Raw genomic sequence first — 21,691 nt, forward strand, 5'->3', positions numbered from 1 at the left:
TAGCGTCAGATCCAAACAAATTATGTGCTTGCAAAGTTGTCTGCGACGATGCACCCAGGAAAGCAAGGCAATAAACTCATTTTGCAGGGGCACTGTTATTAGTGTTTCACTATGCTTACTATTCAAAGGTATTAATGTTTCCTGCTTTAAACAAGTTCTCCCACCATAACTAAACCTTTGAGGCAGAATATGAGCGGTCATGTCCACTTAAAGGATTGATCACAAGGTCTGAAACAAACTAGTAATTCACAATGAGGAAAGCAAAAGCACTGCGGGGTGAGAAAATGACTCAGCGGTGGGGTGCTGAGACAAAGTCTAAAATGTGTGTGTGTTTAGGGGGCAAAGAAGGAAGAGAATCTGGATACTCCCCATCCTCCTGTGAAATTGTTTAAATCAGCCTTAATAATGAAAAGCAGTTAAAAGTTCATTTTTGCTCCCAGCAGGAAGCCCTTGCAGAACACCAGGCAGGACCAACCTTTCTCCCATACAGGCAGATTTACATCCCTCCCCCCAAACCACCCACAGGTAAAATTGTAATGCAAAGTACCTGGCTAAACAAGCTTCCCTTCCCTCCCTTTCAATGAGGCAGTGTTTGGCCTATTATCTGATAGAAATCTTCCAGAGGGAGGGGGCTGGATTGTGAGCTCTCAGGGGCTTTCCGTTGCTTGTGTGTGAAGTTCGATAATCCCGCGCTAAATGGTTTGTGCGATTCAAAGGTGAGGATGGTAAATAGCTGTTAGGTGTCTGCAAAGAACGCGAGCGATCAGGGGGAAGCTCTAAATTAGAACCCTGGAGAAGACAGGGCTGATAAGACGCTCCGCGGGTGTCACCCTCGGGGCTGCTGGCTGGGGGAACGGGGAGGCGGAGAACCGTGAAGTAACCTGGCCCACTGATTCCGTAGTGCACGTTGAAGAGATTGGCCGATGTGCTGTAATCAAAGCGAACTGCCTGGGAAAGGCATTGGACTGAACAGGCAGGGTCGGTGTTTCTCTCCCTCAGATCACAGCACTTCAATCCATTCCCAAGCATTTGGGGGTGAATTAAGACTGTAGCAGTGATTCTTGACAGGAGCTAAAAAAAAAGATCAACCGAAAATCGGTCCCCCGAGTCTGAGAGCATTTCCACCCTAGGGGAAAGTACCACCTCAGTTGTAGCAAGCAATGGGGCTGGATCCTTTCTATACTGAAGTCGAAATAGCTATGCACTTCAGTGGGAGGAAGATCTGCTCCAACAAGTTTGCCTTAGTAGTTCAGTGTTTTCTTCTCTAAAAGAGATTAATCTGTAACGTTAAACCCACGGGAAAACAAAATAAGAATTTAGCCCTGCTCTCCTAAACCTCACTGTTTTCACCAGACGGAGTCTGTCTAGGCCCTTGGATGTTACTGCGCAAATTATAAACCCAAATAAAACTGAGATGGTACCATTACTATATACAGGGTTTCCTTCTGCTCTTCCTTTCTCCCGTTTCATAAACGCTCCAACTTAATTCGTGTACTTACATCTTTGGAATAAATGGGAAACATTGGTTAAAATCAAACAAATCATAAAACCGCGTAAAAATAGATATTTAAAATATTTCTGGAGGGATGGGAATTATTCCCCCATATAGCTCTGGGAGAGTCTTTTATTTCTGCTGCGGAGTGGGGCAGAGACTTGACATTGTGATTGGAGATCTTTGATTGGTGATCGCTTAATGGTTACCTGATCTGGAATGTACATGGGTCCAGGTATACGCACGATTCTCATTTATATTATTCATTGCTCCAGCTCGAGCACTGGAGACAGGTGTGGCTGACAAATCAGAGTGGGAAGGCCCTGCATTAACCCAAGTACAATCTACTTAGTTGTATGCGAGTTTCAGAGGCCTAGTATTGTAATGTAATAAAAAGGAGTGGATTCAAAGGTGCTGGTCTCCCGCACATCCCATTGAAATCAACGGGAGCGGCAGGCGTTCAGCGCCTTTGAAAATAAGGCCAGTCGTTATGATCAGAGTTTATATTGGGAGACATATCACTGGCCAAATTCTGCCCTCATTTACATGACTGGGAGCAGGCTGTGGCCCAGGATAACTGCCGCTGGGTTGCCCTGGTATCAGCGAGGAGAGAATGTTGTCCGTGGTGACAATTAGATAAGAATGGAAAGAATAAAAAACTATGAGATGCAGCAGCAGGCACCGTTGGGGTGTTTTATGCATTGTTACTTGCCATCCAACCACGCAAAGCTTCACCCGGTTACTGTGTCCTGCAATAAGCTTGCGGGGGACTGAGGGGGTGCGGCTGGTTGAGCATTCAGTTGCAAGGAACAGTAGGTGGCGCTTAGCTGATACAGTATTTACCTGGCTTTTGAATGCGATCTCCTCCCAGCCTCCTTACACAGCTCAGTTCTGCTCACATACAAAGGCTGCAATGGCCACAAAGCTAACGGGACAGTATGGCATGAGAACCCCGCGAGGCGTTCGGGAAATGTGCTGCAGGCTACTTAATGGCTTGTTAGCCCCACACCTATTTCAGACACGGTCTCTTCACTGGTAATTTACTGTCCTCATTCGGGGGCTCTCATCATGTTTGACCTTAACGCTTCCATTTGCTCTTGGTATTATGTTTCAAGCCTGACTGTACAGCCACTATTAAAATATGTCAAAATTAGGCCTCATTAAAAACCGTTTGATCTGCTGTCCGCTTCTCATAAACTTGTAATTCGCCCTCCGGACAGTTTTATTACAAGTGACTGACGGTTCTTAGTTAAACCCGTGATTGAAGAGATTACGTTGTAAAAGTAAACTGAATCTTTTAAACTCTCCCGATTATCTTGACCATATAGGCCTCTTATTAATGTATCTTGTCTCTTGAAAACAGTATTCCTTATGAGTCAGCATGCAGTCCTAGAGTTTCACGTGTAACATATGCAGCAAAAATGGACAAACAGTAGGCTTTGGATTTTGATTAATTACAAGCCATACAAAGGTTTCAGAGTAACAGCCGTGTTAGTCTGTATTCGCAAAAAGAAAAGGAGTACTTGTGGCACCTTAGCGACTAACCAAATTATTTGAGCATCAGCTTTTGTGAGCCATCCAAAGTAGATTGCTTTACTGTCTACTCTCACCAAAAATAAATGCTTTCCAGCATCGGTCACACGCGCCTGGGAGGGTAAACGGAATTTTTGTAGCCGATGTGTATTACCTAAATGACTCGTGCTTTAAATGATCCCCTTCCTTTATTGGAAATGCTTCTCTTTTTGCGTCCCGGTGAACTTTAGCTCGCAGTCCCCCCTAGACTCTTTATGGCTTTTCTTTTGTTGATGTGCTTTTCTTTGTGACGTTTCTTGGGCCGATTGTATTTGTTAATTAGTTGCTAACAGCATCGTAATGTGGGCTTGATGGATAACCATGTCATTAGCACTCACCCCTGCAATTCACATCTCCCGCAGGGCAGGGGCTACCCCATGTTGAGACCATGATTTGTAGATCTAGTCTAGAGAGACACAGCTAACCTATCTCCTCCGTGGCTTTCATTTTTCATCTCGAAATCACAGCTCTCGGTTCTTATATTATCAGTAAATTTATGATAAATCACAGTTTAGCCCTGCCAGAGGACACAAGGCCATAACTCCTTCCTGGTTAATGTACCAGCTTATTGCGTTGAGAGAGAAAATATATACACCACCTCACGCAGACATCATGAATTAGCTGTTATTTATCTTAGTCGGATTGTTTTATTGGTAAGTTAACCAACTGCAAGAAAATATGTGGAAAATTCATCGGCAAAACCTTCCCTTGGTGTGCTTATCCTCACCTCTGTCGGCGTGTGCGTGCTGCTTTCGGAGCCGTGGCTTTTCAGCCGCAAAACGCTTTCCAAGGTGTGACGGGCGTGATGCCCGTGCAACCCGCGCTGTCAAACGGGGAGAGGGGGAACGAGCGCGCTTGAACAAATAACTACGGGTGAGGTTTTAAACGTCCCGCGCAAACAGAAACACGCACCGTGGGGGGAGAGACAAGCCTTCATCACTAGAGGGGGAGATTTTTACAAATGAATCCCCCAATGAAGGCGCCTCCAAGTCGCAGCCGGCAGCTCTGCGTCTAGCTCAGAGGCTCCTGCGAGAAAAGTGGCTTCACTGATCCCGGCCCCGGCCCCGGCCCCGGCCCCCCGGGGGTATGATCTCGTGTTTAGCGCGGCTGGCCAGCCGGAGCCCGCTCCCCGCTCTGCAGAGCACACCGTTATCATTTCGGTCCCGCCTACGGCCCGGCCGCGCACGGGAGCTGCGCCTGCGCCTGGGAGTTGTAGTCCTGACTTCCCGGCTATCAAACGGCGGCGGGGAGAGTCGTTAAAGAGACTACGTTTCCCAGGGCCCCCTGCTGCTCCGCCGGTCCGCGGGCCGGGCCGGGCCGGGCTGTCAATCAGGGGACGTCAGCGAGCGGAGAGGGCTCAGGGTGATTATCCACCCCCCCCCCGCCCCCGCTCGCCTCCGGGTCTGGCTAATAATCCGCGCTCCAGAAGCTCATGAGCAGGGAGGCAAGTGTCACGCTGATGTGCCTGCGCGGGGCAAGGGCCGGCGGGGCCACGTGAAGGGGCTGCGGTCCCGGGGAGCCTTTTTCCGCCCAAACCCGCGTCCTGGGGGGAGAGGCTGGGGCGCTGCGATGAGGCGCAGGAAGATCGCGGTGGCCGCCGGCTGCTGCCTCTCCTTCTTCCTGGGCACTTTGCTGAACGTGCTGTTCATCCCGGGCTTTGATCCGCACCAGCAGCCGCCGCCGCCGCCGCCGCGGCGCGGGGTCACCCCGGCGCTTGCGGGCTCGCCTTGGTACCGGCGAGGGGAGGACCGCGGGAGCCGGCGCTGGGAGCTAGCCCGGCAGATCAGGGAGCGCTACGAGGAGGTGCTCCGCTACCAGAAGCACCAGCCGCCCGCGGCTGCTGCCCGGCGGCTGGTGAGACCCCTGGAGCGGCGGCTGATGGACCTCGCCCAGCAGCGGACCTCCTCGGAGCAGACGCTTCGGCTGGAGAAGGGGAAAGCGCCGCAGGCTGGCAGCCGAGGGGGCTCCTATCCCGAAGCCAAAGTAGACCTGGCTCTGAACCCCCCTCTGCTGGGGTGCCGAGACATCCACAATGTCACCAGCCTGCATTACTTGGGCTCCGGCTACACCAAAGCTGTCTACAAGGTCGTCCTGAACCGCACGCTGGCCGTGGCGCTGAAATCGGTCGATTTTGGGGGGCACGACATCGAGAACTGCGTGAAGCAATACGCGGCGTTAGAAGATTGCTACCGGCTAGCCTCCTACAAAATCGTCAAGGAGATGATCCTCCTGCAAAGGCTACAGCACTCCAACATCCTCCAGGTAAGGCCAGGGGGTGGGGCGCTCTGGCGCTGGTGCCGTGTGGGCTCTTCGAAAGGAATTACAGGTAAAGCTTTTGCAGATCGCGACACGGTAGGCAATGGTCATTTCTTTCGGGTTTCTTTAAAAATTGCCAGGGCTTGTACCAGACAGTGAGTGAAAACCAGCCGCCGTGTACAGATAGGATGTGGAAAAATGTGTCAAGGGTTTATTTCTCACCACAGGCAACCTGTTGGCGCCCTTCATACCAAGGGAATAAAAGTATGTAGTAACCGCAGAAAGGGGTGTATATACGGTGGAGTTGATTGCATTTGTGATCTGTATGAAAGAACTAGAAAGCTTTGATCTTGATATACCTATAACATTGCCGTTCCTGGCCTTCCATACCGAGTGATTATAGTACATCGAATAAATAGTATTTGACTATCACTAATGTCAACCCAATGGGTCGAAAAATGCCATCTTGTGATAACAAGCCTCCCTTTAAATACAGATGTAACATTCTTTGGACAAGTATAGTTCTAACATCCTTTTAGACTAATGTTTATGGAGTCAAATAAGTTACTTCAGTTAATGTTCTCTAAAGATTTGTAGTTATTAGTTCACCATTTACATGTAATATACGCAAAATCTCTTCTGATCTATCATCTATACAGATCTATAGTTTCTGCTCTCTTCTAACAGCTCTTTACTTATAATACGGAGAAGATAGGAAACCTTTATACACAAAAACGCTCAGTAGACATACATGCACAACTAAAGATATTGACATCCTCTCTGAAGTGATTAATTCTGCCAGATTTACCCTGGCCTGTATAGGAAAGCACTGGGGAAAGATTAGGAATATTATACATTGTCATTCTGATAACTGGTGCAGAAGTAATGTCATTATGGGAGAAGGCCTAACAGCCTTTTCTGGTTGTTCATTTACCTAAGAAAAAAATAAATAAAAAAATAAAATTGTGATGTTGAAAAGCGAAGGAAGCGTAAGAAGATATAAACTCTCTCAGAATACGTACAATAAAATGTTAACCCTAATCAATACAAACGACAACTCCCCTTCCCCGGAATATTGTGGGAATGGAAATGTGATTGTTCCTCACCTGGCACTGTAGTCGTTATTTAGGTTTATTGTGTATTTTGTCGTGTGAATCTTAATTACACAGAATCCTGGCAAATGGAAGATTAGAAGGAGTACTAACTGTAACAGGGCGCAGTGTTATTCTTAAGGTACACTGACATTACTCCACTTGACAGAAATGTTGCATTGTGCGACTATTACACCTTCACATTAATTTCAACGTGCCCATTTGGATTGAAATTCCTGTTGCATTTCGCACAGTGTGTGAACGTTGATGAAAAAGAAAACAACGTTAGAACGTGCATTCCCCGTAGCTATTTTTAAAAAGAAATCAAATAGGCAGCTTTTGATTTTTTTCTGTAGCAAAAGCTACCAATTCCCCCATAAGAACTAAAGGTCGAAATGAACAAAACAGTCAATTTTCATACACTGGAAGTCTAGGAAGGGCCAGATGCAAGTTTAATATCTCCTCTTCCCCATGAGTACATGCAAAAATTGGGAATGGAAGTCAGTTTGCTTGCTTTCTTGGGATAAAACTGGAGAAAACATTTTTTGTAGCTTTAGAATAAAAAATCGACAACTAAATACAGCGTTTGCTAATTATTGCCTATATGCTGCCAGGTATGAGACATAATGAAAACAACATCTCGCATGCTGCGCTACAACCACTGTGAAGAGGTTTTCAGTTATTATATATGATGTCATATATCCTCATAGGAAGAAATTCCTACTATCACTGTAATGCAAACAAGGATATCGATACTAGCTTGACAGCAGGAAATAAACTCAATTTTTAAATATTGGTTTTCAAGATTTTTCTCTTATTCCGTAGAAAGCAACCCAGTGTCTCTACAATTTGGCAAAAATGATGATTTAAACATTTTAGAATTGCAGTTTCTCTGCCTTCCTCGGTGGGTTATAGTGATCGTGCTGTATTCCTTTCACAAGCTATTCAAATAGATACTTTCATCGTATGCAGAGAATAATTTGGAAATAGTCATCTTCACAAAATGGAAACCAACATTCTGTCCTGCATTATCTATGCAACGAGCAACAACAACAAACTTCAGTGTTTACACATGTGTAGACACTAGGGTTCCTTTAAACTGGGGTGTGCATTATGGAACATCGTATCGAAAAAGCTGCTCACGATCAGTGATTATTTTTTGTACCAAAGACTAGAGGAAGCGCTGTCAGTTAATTCCCCTGTTTGCTGAAGGCTGGTGGACCCTATAATAGGTAAATGAAGTCACTCTTCTTCATGTCACATTTGCCTTGTGAGCAGTCACGTCACGTGGAAACTGAACTAGAACAAACACCTGAATAGACGCTTTTAAAAACGCCAATTAGAAAATACACGCCCAGCCCGCTGCGCTGGGAGAACGTTCTAATGAGCAAAAATCCCTTGTGTTAATTATGATTTCACAAATTACATGCCATCTACTTACAAAATAGCTTAAACTTAAATCAGAAACATGTTTTCCATTTGGCTCAGATTCTTTCTTTATTATTATTTTGGCCGCTCCTGGTCTCCTCAGACAGGAGCAGAATTTCCTTTCGACTTGGCTGCTCTGATCAGATTGCAAATGCGCTAGTAAAGAGAGCTGCGAAGCCGCCTACATCGCTGCCTTCTTGTCTACCACGTTCCGCTCCTTGCGTAGAGCGCGGGGCAAGGTGACCGCCGCGGGCGAACACCAATGTTTGTTAAGACCTTACCTTGCCAGGCGACTATAAAAACCTGGCGGGCCTTATCTGGTCACAGCTGGGCAGACTTATGGTCCAGGAGTAGACCTGTAATGTCATACTGGCCTGGGGGGGGGGGGGTCATCGGGGCGCGTGCAACGGGGAACAGGGAGCGTCTTCCAAATCAGCCTGCTCCTTTTTTGTTGTGTCTATTGTAAAATCCCCCACAGGGCCATGGTCCTGCATCTGCTGAGGTCAGTGACAACATTAACGCAGGCTTAGGCCTCTAAGGCGTATCTGGTTTTAGAAATGATACATTTCTGCCGGAGACAGAGGGAAGAAACTCAAAAGCCAACATACTTTCCCCAGTCTATTCTGGGTTTTGACATGAGCATCCATTTTAAGTAGAGGAAAAGAGTGTAAAGGACCCAAACCGTTTAACTGATGTCAAATTCACTACAGCACAACTGTATATGTCCTCATAAGAAAACGCTTTTTCTTAGCTCATTTTCATCCGGTTTCTTCATCCAGCACTGTAGAAACACCATTGAGAGTACTCAGTTTGGCCTCAAACGCTTTTCACTTTCTCCCTGCATGCAGTGTATCCATCAACCACCGAGTTACTTCCCTAGCAAAAGGGACAGTCCGTTTCTGCGTTAAAGAGGCAAGGTGGGTGCGGCGATATCTTTTAGTGGACCAGCTTTTGTTGGGGAGAGAGAGAGAGAGAGAGACGCTCTGACACCCACCTTGTCTCTCTCATATCCCGGGAGCTACAGGGCTAAAACAACATTGCTACATACAGTTAATGACTGCGTGGGCAGTGCTACTTTATTGGATCTTAATTTAGCAAAATACAAGACTTCTGCCTACTGCTGGGCTTAGTTTTAAAAAGAATTTCCAGCTTCATCATCGCTCTCCCTGAGTCGAAAGAGTTAAGGAGACCAGCTGAAATGACTATCCAGCCACCCCCGCCAGCAGCAGTTTACCGCCCCTCTCAGGTAAGGACCTTCTTAGCGATCTCGGACATGGGAAAAAATCAAATGTGCTGGAAAAAAAAATTCAAATACGCCAAGCCACGGCTTAGCCCGGCGATTCTGTTAGCTACCAGGGGTTAGCTGCTCCTGACAGCTCAGATAGTCAGTCTCACAGAGTGGGTTTTCAATAGCAATGTGTTTACTACGGAGTTTGACATCACTGTAAACCAGCCATAAAATATTGCACTTTTGTTTCTCAAACTTCCCCTTCCAATTATCTCCCCCCTCCCCAACCCACAGTGAACACTTAACACCCCTCAGCCAGCTGCGACCAATTAGCAGCACGGCTCGGGGCTGGAGCTGCTCAGTGTTGACTCGCTCAGCAGCCCTCTAAAACCGCCTTCCCAAAGAGTTGTACTTGAGCATGAAAACGGGAGCCACCTTCCCGCTAACTGCAGCTGGTGCTGGAGGGAAGTGGGGTTTGTAGAAGGAGAAGAGAGATCTCCCCGTCTCCCATAGAGTCAAACATGGACAGTTAAATAGCCCCCCACCCACAGATCACACACACAGAGAGGCTCAACGCGGTGTGCAGTGTTATTGTTGCCAAGTGGCTGTCCCCGCACTGTACTCTTAGCCTTCTGGCGCTGCAGCGCATGTCCCCACTCAGGCCTGTTATGAGGGGCTATCTAGGGTGAAATACGTTTGAGTCTTGCTCGGGGGAAGTCCAGCGTTTCTTTCCTGGAGGTTCAGTCCCAGGAAAGGGGATTTTCCTGTAAATCTCTCGCAGCTGACAGCCTGAAGTGTACTTTGTAAGATAACAAACTTGCTCTTGACTGTCGCTATAGTTCCCATTCTGGCCTGTCTCTTGTCAAAACCAGCTTTGCTGCGACCCCCCCCCCCCCCAGGCATCCTTTTAGAATACCTGATTAGGGCACAATATACGTTGAAATTAAAAAAAAACCCCAACCCTTCTCAGCTCGTAGCCCTGTCCTCGCATCCCATATTGACACGTTGGTCATGCATGGAGCCTGTTCGGGCTAGGTGCCAGATGTGGCACATCAGGCTATCACACGAAATGCTGAGAACCTGGAAAAGGGAGTGTGGGTTAGTGTTAGATACAGGGGTCAGCTGGTGTTAATGCAAAGAAAACATGAGGTGCTTTTCGCTTTAAAGTGTATTTACCGTCTCTGAGTCAGGCTTGGTTTGTCTGATGGGGCATTGCATCGTGATCTGGGCAGAGGCGTTGATTCAAAGGGCAAGGCTGGGAACTTGTCAATCACACACTGCCCTAGATCGCTTCCTATAAACATTCCCGCCGCACACCAGCCATTGTGATAGGCAGGTGCAGATGAAAATGGAACCGTGTTTGGTTTGGAGGGAGAGAGAGAAGGGGCTAGTTCATTAAAGTTGATTTAATAATGAGGGGCATTGGGGAAGAGGGGGATTTGGGTCACTGATTTATTGTAACACAGGATTCAGCAGCCCACTAATTGCTTTGCACTTGCTCTCTATCAAGTGCTGTGGCGGGTCTCCTCTTCCTTTCCCTCTCCGCCGTGGTTTCTTTTCTTAGAAAGTTAAAATATTTATTTTTGAATCCAGCTTTTCCGTGCAGTGATTGAGTTTGCTCTAATTCCTCCCTCCAGTCTGTCTGTATCCGGAAAGAAAAGAAAATCAACCACCATTTGCTGTTAATTTCAGACAATGAATACGATTGGAAAGACACTGGCAATGTTTGATTTCCTGTAATAATATAATTACAGCCCTGTAGATCTGAATTAAGGGTGCTGCCATTCATGGGTATAAACAATCTTTTGATTGGTTCTCCTATTACACTGCTGAAGATGAATGAAAGGGAGTGTAGGTTTGAAACTGACATACGTTTTATGAAACCTCAAGATTATCTTTGTAGGTTTTTAGGTATCTTTATAATCACTTATAGCGTAATTCAGTGTGTTTCTCTGAAAAAGAGTCTCCACGTCAACTAAAATAAATCTTTATTTTATTTAAAAAAATAAGCGATGAGTTCATTTCAGAACAGTGGCGGTGGGGTGGGGAGGAACAGCCTTGAACAGCAGCTGATGGCAGACCAGAGGCTTATTGACTAAGACCAACCCCCTTTTTTTGGTTTGTTAAAGCAAATACACTTTAAAAATCACAGTCCAGATTATGATTTTATCCCATTTTAAATCTGGAGTAATTCTGTTGTCTTTAGGGGAATTATTTTGGATTTACATTTGTGTAAGTGGCCTTGATTACACTCTGAAAATGTATCATGTTAAAAAACATGGTATTAAAAGATTTTTGCCTTTGGCGTGGACAAATCCAGTGGTATTTGAAAACGTTTTAGGTGGTCCTGGCATGGGCTATTACAACCAGCTAACACATTTTGAACATCACTTGTTCCTCTTTTAAATAGGATGTAAAGTCATGTTACCATTGTGTTAGTTAACATGTTTTCTAACATGGTGCTTTTCCTCAGCATAGACAAATCCAGTTAGTGAGGTCAAAAGCAGGACCCTTATTTTTAGTTTGAGAATTAAAATGTTGAAGTCTTAATATTAAAATCTGGTAATTCTGTATAGAAGAAAATAATTTCTCCAAGGGGTAAATTAATTAAAATGCATTTCTAGCTTAAATGAGTTGACGTGAATCAGGTCATATTATATCATGTTGCTTCATTCAGAGTCCACACTAATCTTTAATCAACAAAACTTGCTTACAACATGGGAATGGGGTGAGCTCTAGTTATGGGGAAGGGTCAGATGCTCAGGAAATCCTTTGTTGTTTCAAGAAAGTGGGGTCCAGTGGAATCAGGAGCTCAAATCATGAAACACTTTTGTGCTGGTAGTGGTGGAGAATACTTGGTGGTGAACCCGAAGAGCTTTTTGTTTTCATTGAAAATTTGAGCAACCTTCTGAGTAGACTGTGGTGAGGTGTCCTCAACAAAGAGCCCAGGCAAGACGGTAGCTGATCACTTGGGGAAACTGTCATTATGAAATTTGGATTGGGAGAGGAGTGTAGAAATTTCCCTTGTAATTGAACCTTCAAAACAGAGCCCCTAATTAGAGAGAATTAATCTGCTAGAATGAGAGCTTGGGATCTTATTATGTGCTTGATCTGCATCCATAGATAAAGGGCACAATATAGCTCCAAGGACCTATCTACACTGTGAAATTTTCTAACTGTTAAGCTGTTTTTATTGGAGCATTTTTAAACTGCCTGAAACCGAGTGCACACCAGGACTTTGATGGTTTTAAAATGAGTTTAGCTGAACAAGTTTTTAAACTGCTCAGAAATTTTTCCCAGGGTAGGCAGGTCCTTGGGGTAACATTTTCAAAAGCATCTAAGTGACTTAGGAGCCTAAATCCCCAAAGTGATGCAGGAACATAGAAGCCTAAGTCCCAGTGACTTTCTGTGTAAGGTTGGCTCCTAAGGATTAGTCTACAAAGGGACATAGGCATGGCAACACCTAACTTCTAGGCGCCCAGCTGCCTAGTGGAATTCACAGCCCCGAGTTAGGAACCCAGGTTCCCCTATGCAAAGGGTGGGAGGAGTTAGATGCATGGGAAACTTGGCTTCTGGTTTGCTGGCTTCTGTCTATGCTAGCCAGTAGGAAACACTGAGGAGAGGGGTGGGGTCTGAGCCTGTTATCTATTTCTACTCAGGATTGAAAGCTGTGAACCCTCTCCTGGAGCGAGGTTCCTAAGATACCTCAGCTCTTTCTCAAAGAGAGAGAGAGAGAGACCGACCGATTACATTATAGCCAGGTGGTTAGGGGGTGCTCACCTGGGCTCTGGGAGACCTGTTTCCAAACCCCTACTCTGCCTGATTTGGAGCAGGTCTTCCCTATCACTGCCTTGACCACCAGGCTATTGGGCGTGCTGAGGTGGGACTCTCTCAATCTCTCAAGCTGTTCCATTTCGTATAACAAATGAAATATTTATTGGAGCAGGGACCTACATCACAGGCAAATGCCCTAACCACTGGGCCATGAAGTCAGTCTCTCTTGAGCCCAGTTAATATTTATTTATCTAATACACAGGGGAACAGCTTCAGCAGGACAAGTTGAGAGCACTCCCACCCTAGAATACCCAGTAGCCTCATGGTTAAGGCATGTCTCTGGGAAAGCTGGGTTTAAGTCCCTGCTCCAAATCAGGCAGAGTGGGGATTTGAAAACGGGGTCTCCAATATTCTGCATGAGAGCTCTGCCCACTTGGTTGTCAGATATTCTGAGACAAACATACCCGCATCAAAAAAGTCTAGATCCGGTTGTCTTTTGTGCAGGCAAGGCATGCTCTGACAATACCTACCAGATTTGTCCCTGCAGGCAAAATAGATGGAGGAATGCCAAGTTGGAGAATCCCACCAGGGGTAAAGCATGAACTAGGGCACTGAGCAGCTTGGTGGTGTTAGACTAGGTGGTTTTACACCTGCTCACCAGCAGAAATTGAGGTGTCTAGGGAATTTAGGCACTGATAGGGTGAGGTGGCATCTGAGTGGGGGTTTTGAGGCTATCATTGGTGCCTATATTTTATATTTAAGACCCTGAAGTGGGAGTTAGCACTAGATCCACAGGGAGATTTAGTGATGTAAGCACTTTTGAAAATGTTAACCATAGATGTAATGTGGGGTGGCAGCACTGGATCGCTTTGTAGGGTGAGGAGGAAAAAAGCGAACAGTGCCACCTGTTGATGGAGACAGCTTGCTGCAGCTCCAGTATGCCTCCACAGCCCTGAGGAGCTCGGGGTGGGAATGGAGAAGGCCAGGGAGAGCAGACAGATGTGGCTTGGCGAGGAAAGATGAATTACACAAAGTACTTCTTTATTGCAAGAGTGCTTCCCAACAGGCCCAGATGTTATCCTGCACTTTTAAGAGTGAAGAAAGGATCTGTTAACAGGAACTCCAGGGCTGTTGGAAGCACAGAGCTGATACAATTGCAAACCAGCCATAACTATTCATGTCATTATTAGACAAGCCATATGCCTCAACTCTGAAGTGGCCAAATAATATTTTCTCCCATTGAATTGCATGAGATTGTAGATGGGGATTTAACTTACAGAGCTGTTGGCAGGAAGGGATTTCCACGAGGCAAAAACCATAGAATTAGTTAAAGAGCTACACCCTCATTACTCACTTTCAAATAAATCGTTCATAAAACTAATCCCATTAATTTGTCGAATGATTTCTCTGATTGTTCCTCTGTGTTATGTGCCATGTAAATTACCCCAAAAGACTCTGTTTTGAATTTCTGGCTCCTTTATGAGAGCTGATGATTTGCAATCTCATCAGCTTTCCTTGCCTAGGATCCTGGCAGTCTCCTCTCTGTGCAGAACTGAACAGAGACCAATAGCACCATTTCACCTTTTGCAAAAATCACCCTTGCTACTTGAATTTTTCAGAGACACACTGCACATATAAAGCTGTTCAAGTTGGTGGGTATCCTGCCCAGGACACTATGTTTCAATAAAATATAACATTTTGTATAATGAGGATTCCAAGGGCAAACCTGCTTTATCACTTACCAATTGGACTAATTTGTAAGGTAGGTAAGTACTATTGTCCTACTTCTTTTATTAGATAGCAAAGACTGAGCGAGGTTACATAACTAGTCCAAGGCTACCCATCAAGTCTGCCACAGCTGGGGTTAGACACAGGATTTCGTGGCTTCCAAGGTCCCATGTACCCATGTTGTCTCTTTAGATCTGCATCCTGCCCTTGATCAATGAGTATGTCTACATTAAGCTGAGGAAAACTTGTCTCGTTCATACTTCCTGTTATGGTTCTGTAAAGGGTTTGGACCTCCTACACTAGCAATTATTAAAATCCTTCTGCACCTGTTCAGAAGGATCACTTCCTGACAGCTGTTGTAAACAAACAATTCAGTTCCCTAGCTTCAATGGCACTTGACTGCACAGAATGGTTTCTAGCATCACCATCCTTGCAATGGTTTAACCCACCCACAAACGCTATTTTGACAGAATGGTTTTGGTGTGTCCACGCACACCATACACACTGTAGTTGTAACAGCTGTAGTTCTAAGATGCCTGTAGGACCTAGCCCATAATACCCACTGCTGCTGAGAGGAGAGGGTGGCTTTAGAATAATTTCTGCATTACTACATTGTGGGAGGGCATGGGGATTAGCCAAACCAGTATGCTGTCACCCATGTGGCAACCTTGTCCACAATGGGGAGAAACTGTTGTAAGGTGCACTGATTCACTCAGACTTGAGTTAAAGACCACATTCTCCAGTCTTGTGACATACACATGTAAAGCATTTGAGGAGACAAGGTGGTGTTCATACATCATATATACCAACCAGTGATGTTTTTAATACTTTTTCACTTAGGTCCAGATTGCTAAAGGCATTTTTGTACCTAAAGATGCAAATAGGCCTCTAGCAAAGTGTCTCAGTGCCTAGTTCTCATTGGAATTCTCCTCTTCCATGGTGCCTTCAAAAAACAAACAAACATAAAAAACGATACAGGGGTTAGGCTGCTGAGACCACAGCCTCCAGCTGTCCATCTGTATCCATCTGTTGTCTCTTACTTACTGAGATTGTAAGCTTTTGGGGCAAGGACTGTGTACAGTGCCTAGCACAATGGAGTCCTGCTCCATGACTGGCAGTCCTACGCACTATGGCAATACAATTTATCAATAATAATAAAGGAGCAAACTGTTTTTGTTTTGTTTTTTTTCCCCCAGTCTCAGCCTGGCCACTCAAGCTAGGCAAAAAGAACTGACAGTGGAGTATTTGTGGACCTAGGCCTTGACGGCCATATATTGTTTCTGGCTAAACTCAGAGTGATCTATGATAGGAAGAGCTACTTATTCTGGGACTTTGCAACTGCAGACCGACTCTGAGTTAAACAAAGCTCACTTGAGGGAAGTAAGCCCAGCAGTGAAGAAGACTGAGACACTTAACTTAATAGAACTATACTGAAGGGGTCAGTTTTAATATGGCCAGATCTCATGAACATTTCAACAGCACTGCTTGCTTGCTGCTTCAGAACAGAAAACAGACAGAGATTAATCATTTAAATAGTTGCATAATTTAGAGCAGGGCCAGAGTAACCTTTTGTCAGCCCGGCACCAAACATACTTGTGGGCCCCGACTGGGGCAATGGAGCATGGTGTGGTGCGGGGGCTGTTGGTCCCCAGAGTGAGGGGCCGGCCAGAGGCATGACATGGTCCGCCCAGCCCAGTGCGAGGATACTATTTACAAACCGGCAGTTGCCAGACGCACAATGGTCCATGCTGCACCACACAGTGCCCTGCACAACACCACCCCTGCCCAGTGCCCCCCTGCCCATAGCCCCATCACAACTGCCAAGCCCTCCACACAGAACCCCCAATCCCTTGTGCCCCAACACGCCGAGATCTTCCTCGCATCCCAGCAGCACCTCCCCACTGCACTCCATGGCCCTGCTGGGAGGCCACTTTGTCTGCCGGGCTGAGCCGCCAGGGCTGGTCCTGGGATGGCGAATCGCTCTGGCCCCTCGGGAGTGGTGAGAACAGCCAGGCCAGGGCCTGCCTCAGCTGTGCTCCCTCGGGACCCACTTGACTGGAGGGGTCCAGCCAAGCCACCCCCCCCCCCCCACCATTTCCCCCTGCAACTGGCTGAGACTGGCCAGGCTTCTGCACCAGTCCCAGGTAGCTCAGCTCCGGGGAGACAGGTGGTGGGAAGCAGAGACTGTCTGGAGCCAGAGGTGCACTGGGGTCTGGCCAGGGGGCAGAGATAAGCCATCGGCTGGCTGAGAGGAGCAAGTGGTGGTGGCGGGATGGGGGGGAGCCAGTGGGCTGGCTGGGTCTCAGGGCACAGTGCAAGCAGAGCAGGCCGGGGATCCTTCTGAGCATGAGCCCGGCTCCATGGTGCCACTGGCATCATTGTAAACCCGGCACTGATTTAGAGTCAATCTTCCACACAACTCCACTGAAGGGGATGCAGTCATCGCTGGTGGAAGTCAGGGTAGATTTTGTTCCCGATTATTTAAGGTCTGGCTTCAAATTCTGCCCTCAGTTATACCTGTCCAGTCCCATTGAAATCATGGTTAAATTAGTAGTCCCATTGACCTTAATTGAGCTATTGGCAAGAGCTTGCAGGAATAAGTGTTTTCTTGGGCTGGACCCAGGGGTTGTGCAATACAGTGTAAATTTACAGTGCTATAAAGAATTTTTTATAATAAAATGAGGGGAGAAAAGGGGAGAGAACTTTTGTAAGCCTCAAGTTTACTGCCAAAATATGTGCCTTACAGGTTTTGTGTGAGTATAATATATACATATACACGTGAATTTCATTTTTGTTCTGCTTTCTTTTGAAGCTATTAATATGGATGGCAGCTCTGATGACATTTGTGTAACCTTTAGCTCTTCTAGCATGCAGCACTATTAATAATAGCAAAGTTATTAATAAAAAACCTCCTAAAGATAGTTGTGAGCAGTTAGTTTAATATTTAAATTTTCCACTGCTTGCTTACAATTTCCATCTCTAGCCTCAGGCAACAGGAAGACATTTTGCCTCTTGGCTTTGACATCCAGCTTTGGTCCCAATCCTACAAGATGCTGAATGCATCCTGAATGGTGCTGAGGGACCTCTGCTCCCTGCGACTCCTCTGTATGTTACATTTACCTAGGAAGATTAAAATTAATGAAATAATCTAGTCATTTGCCATGTAAAAGTGCTCACCAGATGCTTTTACAGTTTTACAGTTTACAGATGCTTTTGGATTGAGGAGGGGTGGCAGAAATATTTATAATATACTCCGTAAAGTTAGAACATGTTTAAAATGTGAGGGGAAAAAACAGCTTTTAGGCCAACATGAAAATCCTAGAGTATTTATTGCTAAGTAACAGCTATGCATCATGGCTGTTCTTGTATATCCCTCTTTGGAGGGACTGGCCCATTGCCCTGGCAACAGAGGGCATGGCCAAAGTTTATCCCCAATTTGTCGTCATTTGGTCTGATGCCATAGGAATGTCAAAGCGCTCTAAAATTGATTCCTCTAATTTAGCCACCTGGCGCTTGATCCAGTGTTCAGCGATGTCAATGGGTGTCTTTCTACTGAGTGCAATGGGCGTTGATTCAGGCCCTAGCTGACTACTAGACTGGCCTTGCCATGTCCAATTCTGGACTAATTTTCAGTTTGGCTAGGTGTGTACATGTATCTTTGAAAATAAACACCATCCTGTGCGCACTGTGCCCACGAGCTCCAGTGCGCACATGAACAAGAAAATTTTTATCAGTTCAGGGCCAAACTCTGCTCTTACACTGGACTAAATCTGCAGTAACTCCAGTGAAATCACTGAGGTGTGAGTGAGAAGAGAATCAGAACTAATGCTGTTACTTTAGCAGTGTTACCAACTCTCACAATTCTATCAAAGGCGATTATTCCTTTTTTCCCTGAAAGCTCGAGTTCTTGGAGTCATGTGATTATATGAACAATCTCAGTTTTCATTACAAAAACAAGTAAATTTCTAGCCCTCCTGGTTACAGAGGAAAGCTAAAGGGGGGAATCCTCAGGGCTCAAAAACTAGAATGCAAATACATTTTATCATTTTTTTTTAACATCTCATGATTTTTAGGCCAGTATTCTGTTTTTGGGGGCCAGACTCCTGATCTTTGGATGTTTCAGGCTGGCAATCCTGCTTTAGATTTACACCAGTGTGAGAACATAATCTGGCTTTATTTTGTAAGATTTTCAATTGTACCACTCCTGTCTGAGCAAACTGTATAAATAAAAAGTAAAACTTTTGCTAAGGCTTTCTCTTGACCTTTTTTTTTTTTTTTAAATCCAGCTTTGGTGACTACACTAATGCATGAGGGCCTGTTGTTTGCATATACTTACCCTCTGATGACAGCTTAATAAGCTCCTTTATTTTGTGTTTTTATTCAGTAAGCTTGTCGGCTTTTGTGTGCAGTCTGACCTCTGCTCCCCACCACCCCCTTTCTTGTCTGAAAGGGGCACCTCTGTCTCTATAATTTGTAATAAAAGGCAGTTCTAAAGGGATGTGGACTGACTGGCAGTACAGACGTGAAATCTTACAAAAGAATATAACTTTCTCAGGGGCTGACCCTGTGTTCTTTAGGCATCTAAAACTCCTGCTGAAGTCAGTGGGAGCTTTAGGTGCATAAGGAATACAGTCTTTGATTGAGAAAATCTAAACAGTTAGTGAAGAACTCAGTAAATACACCTGCTTTACAGGGATTATTGTGCACAATATGACAACAGTTCAAAATTTTATATCCGTCTTATATTTTCCTAAGGAAAAAGAAAAGTATCCCCAGCTAGTAACTGTATACAGATTCTATACAAAATTATGTATTTGTAGTATTTCAGTGTAATGGCTTGACATATCCAACTATATTCGTTGGATAATATTTCTTTTGATACATTTAACTGAAGCCATGCCATACTGGGGTATGAAATAATAACATATTTGGAAAGTATAATATGTAACTAGATGATAGAAAAAATGCTGTCCCTACAAAGAGAATTTCATTTGTGGAAGTTCCTGATTCACTCTGCTTGCTCTGCTTTTATATCTTTCCCATTTGGATAATCTTTTGACTCCAGTTTCATTCAAATTGTCTGTGTGGTTATTTTTCCAATTGCAGGTGGTTGATCCAAATATGTATGTATACAAATTAGTTACTTTATTATTGGTAGTGAAAATGACATTGTTCTATTTGGAACCTTTACAAACTAGATTGGACAAAAATCAAGAAAGTATACTTTGGGAAACAACCTTGCATTGACAGGAAGAAGGGCTAGATGATCTAATGAGCTAAATTTTTAAAGGAAAATACACATACATCTGTATGCTGTGTGGCTGTGCACATATAAATGGCCATTGTGGATACCTAATTATTTGTTTGCATCGGGACGTAGCTTCTTTTAAAATTTTCAGTCACCACAATTGTACTTACAAATGTTGCAGTGTATTGCATTTGCAGTTTTACTTTAGGCCTCCAGCCTTCATTTAAAATATATTGAAATGTAGCCCAATATCTCCTTTCCATCTATGACTTCCATGCGTCAATGATTCTATATAACAAAACAGCAATTCTATAGCTAGAAATCTTTTACATAAATAATAGTGATAAAGAAGAGCCAGATCTATTTCTTTAGTTAGAATTACGTGTGATGAAGAAAAATATCAAATAATTTTTAATGTATTTAACTCTGGACTTAATTAAATTAAATGGACTTAGCAAGAAAATTTACCATTGCGATTTGAAGAGAGAGTTTCTTGTGGAAGGAAAATTGGATTGGGCCCTTTAAGCTTTCACAGCAATTCAAAGCAGCAGAATCTGTACTAAACATAAATATCAGTCAGCAATGATTTTTGCAGGAGTGCAATTGTATTCTAAACTGAGATAATTAAATGCAGTGCTACCCAACCCCCGAGAACAAACCTATTATATTATTATGACAATTGGAACCCATATTTTGAGATTTAACACTTACAAAAGTATTCTGAATTTATTCTTATTAAATATATATTTTAATTAAGATAAATTCATAATCTTTTAATATGCATATACATTTGCTATAAAGATACTTTGTCGTAATTAAAATTACCTTGTTTTTATTGCACTCTTTCAGAGGGCTTGAATGGCTCATGAAGACTGATGTCCTTGTCATTCATTTCAGAGTAACAGCCGTGTTAGTCTGTATTCGCAGAAAGAAAAGGAGGACTTGTGGCACCTTAGAGACTAACCAATTTATTTGAGCATAAGCTTTCGTGAGCTACAGTAGCTCACGAAAGCTCATGCTCAAATAAATTGGTTAGTCTCTAAGGTGCCACAAGTCCTCCTTTTCTTCTTGTCATTCATTATTGCTCTGAATTGACATTTACTGTAAAATTGACATTTTTCATTAAATTTGCCTTCTAAATCTTACTTCTTCTGTTTTATTAGTTTTTTTCCACCAGACAATACAATTTTATAAATCCCCTCTGTGATTCTGTAGAACTAGACTTCAGAAGGATAGAGAACTTATTAGGCTCTGACACCAGAAATTAACCTTTAAATATAATGGGCTCAATCTTACACTGCTAGTCCCCATCCATACAAAGGCTAAACTGTGAGGACTGTGTGATCAGGCATATTTTATATATAACATAAAAAAATTCACAGGCAAGTCCAGTAGCATTCTAGCAAAGATGCATATTCTATAAAATATTCTCTTTATATTTGTGTTCTTTTTGGTTTGTAATGGTGGTAATTGTGCTGATGTGTTCTTCTAAGATAGTTTGTGTCATGCTAAGTTTTGACTACTGTACCTATATCAGAAACATGCTTCCATAAAAAATTGTGTCACAGATATTAAGGGACAATCCCTGTATCTGGTCCAAGAAGTCCTAGGTTAATGTGTATTATTAAAACTATGGTGTATCCCTATTTCAATTCCATGTGTCTCTAGTGTAGTAATACCTGCTACAAGTACATCTCCCATGCCAAAATTTCTGTTGTATGTTTTTAAAATAAACTATTCTAGCTTTTCATTTTCATTTTGTTTGATGTACATGTTTTACCAGTTGTTTTGAAGTACAATGCTATTCTTTCACTGCAAGGAATAATTGCTTACTTCACTTATGTTTTTGGAATATTTTTTTTTCCTTTAAACAT

General features: G+C 44.1%; 1 protein-coding gene across 2 annotated transcripts in view; it reads left to right on the forward strand.

Annotated features, from left to right (window-relative positions):
• The first annotated feature begins 4,417 nt into the window (after positions 1 to 4,417).
• The window catches only part of PKDCC (protein kinase domain containing, cytoplasmic), a 45,249-nt gene continuing 27,975 nt past the window's right edge, over positions 4,418 to 21,691 (forward strand). The window contains exon 1 of one of the 2 annotated variants that reach the window (XM_073339045.1): positions 4,418 to 5,326. In XM_073339045.1, the coding sequence (XP_073195146.1) occupies positions 4,634 to 5,326 (693 nt within the window). In that variant the 5' untranslated portion in view covers positions 4,418 to 4,633. The remainder of the gene's footprint in view (positions 5,327 to 21,691) is intronic. The other variant, XM_073339046.1, reaches the window with a different exon arrangement.

The sequence above is a fragment of the Lepidochelys kempii genome, chromosome 3 (genome assembly GCF_965140265.1).
Source record: "Lepidochelys kempii isolate rLepKem1 chromosome 3, rLepKem1.hap2, whole genome shotgun sequence".
Classification (NCBI taxonomy): domain Eukaryota; kingdom Metazoa; phylum Chordata; order Testudines; family Cheloniidae; genus Lepidochelys; species Lepidochelys kempii.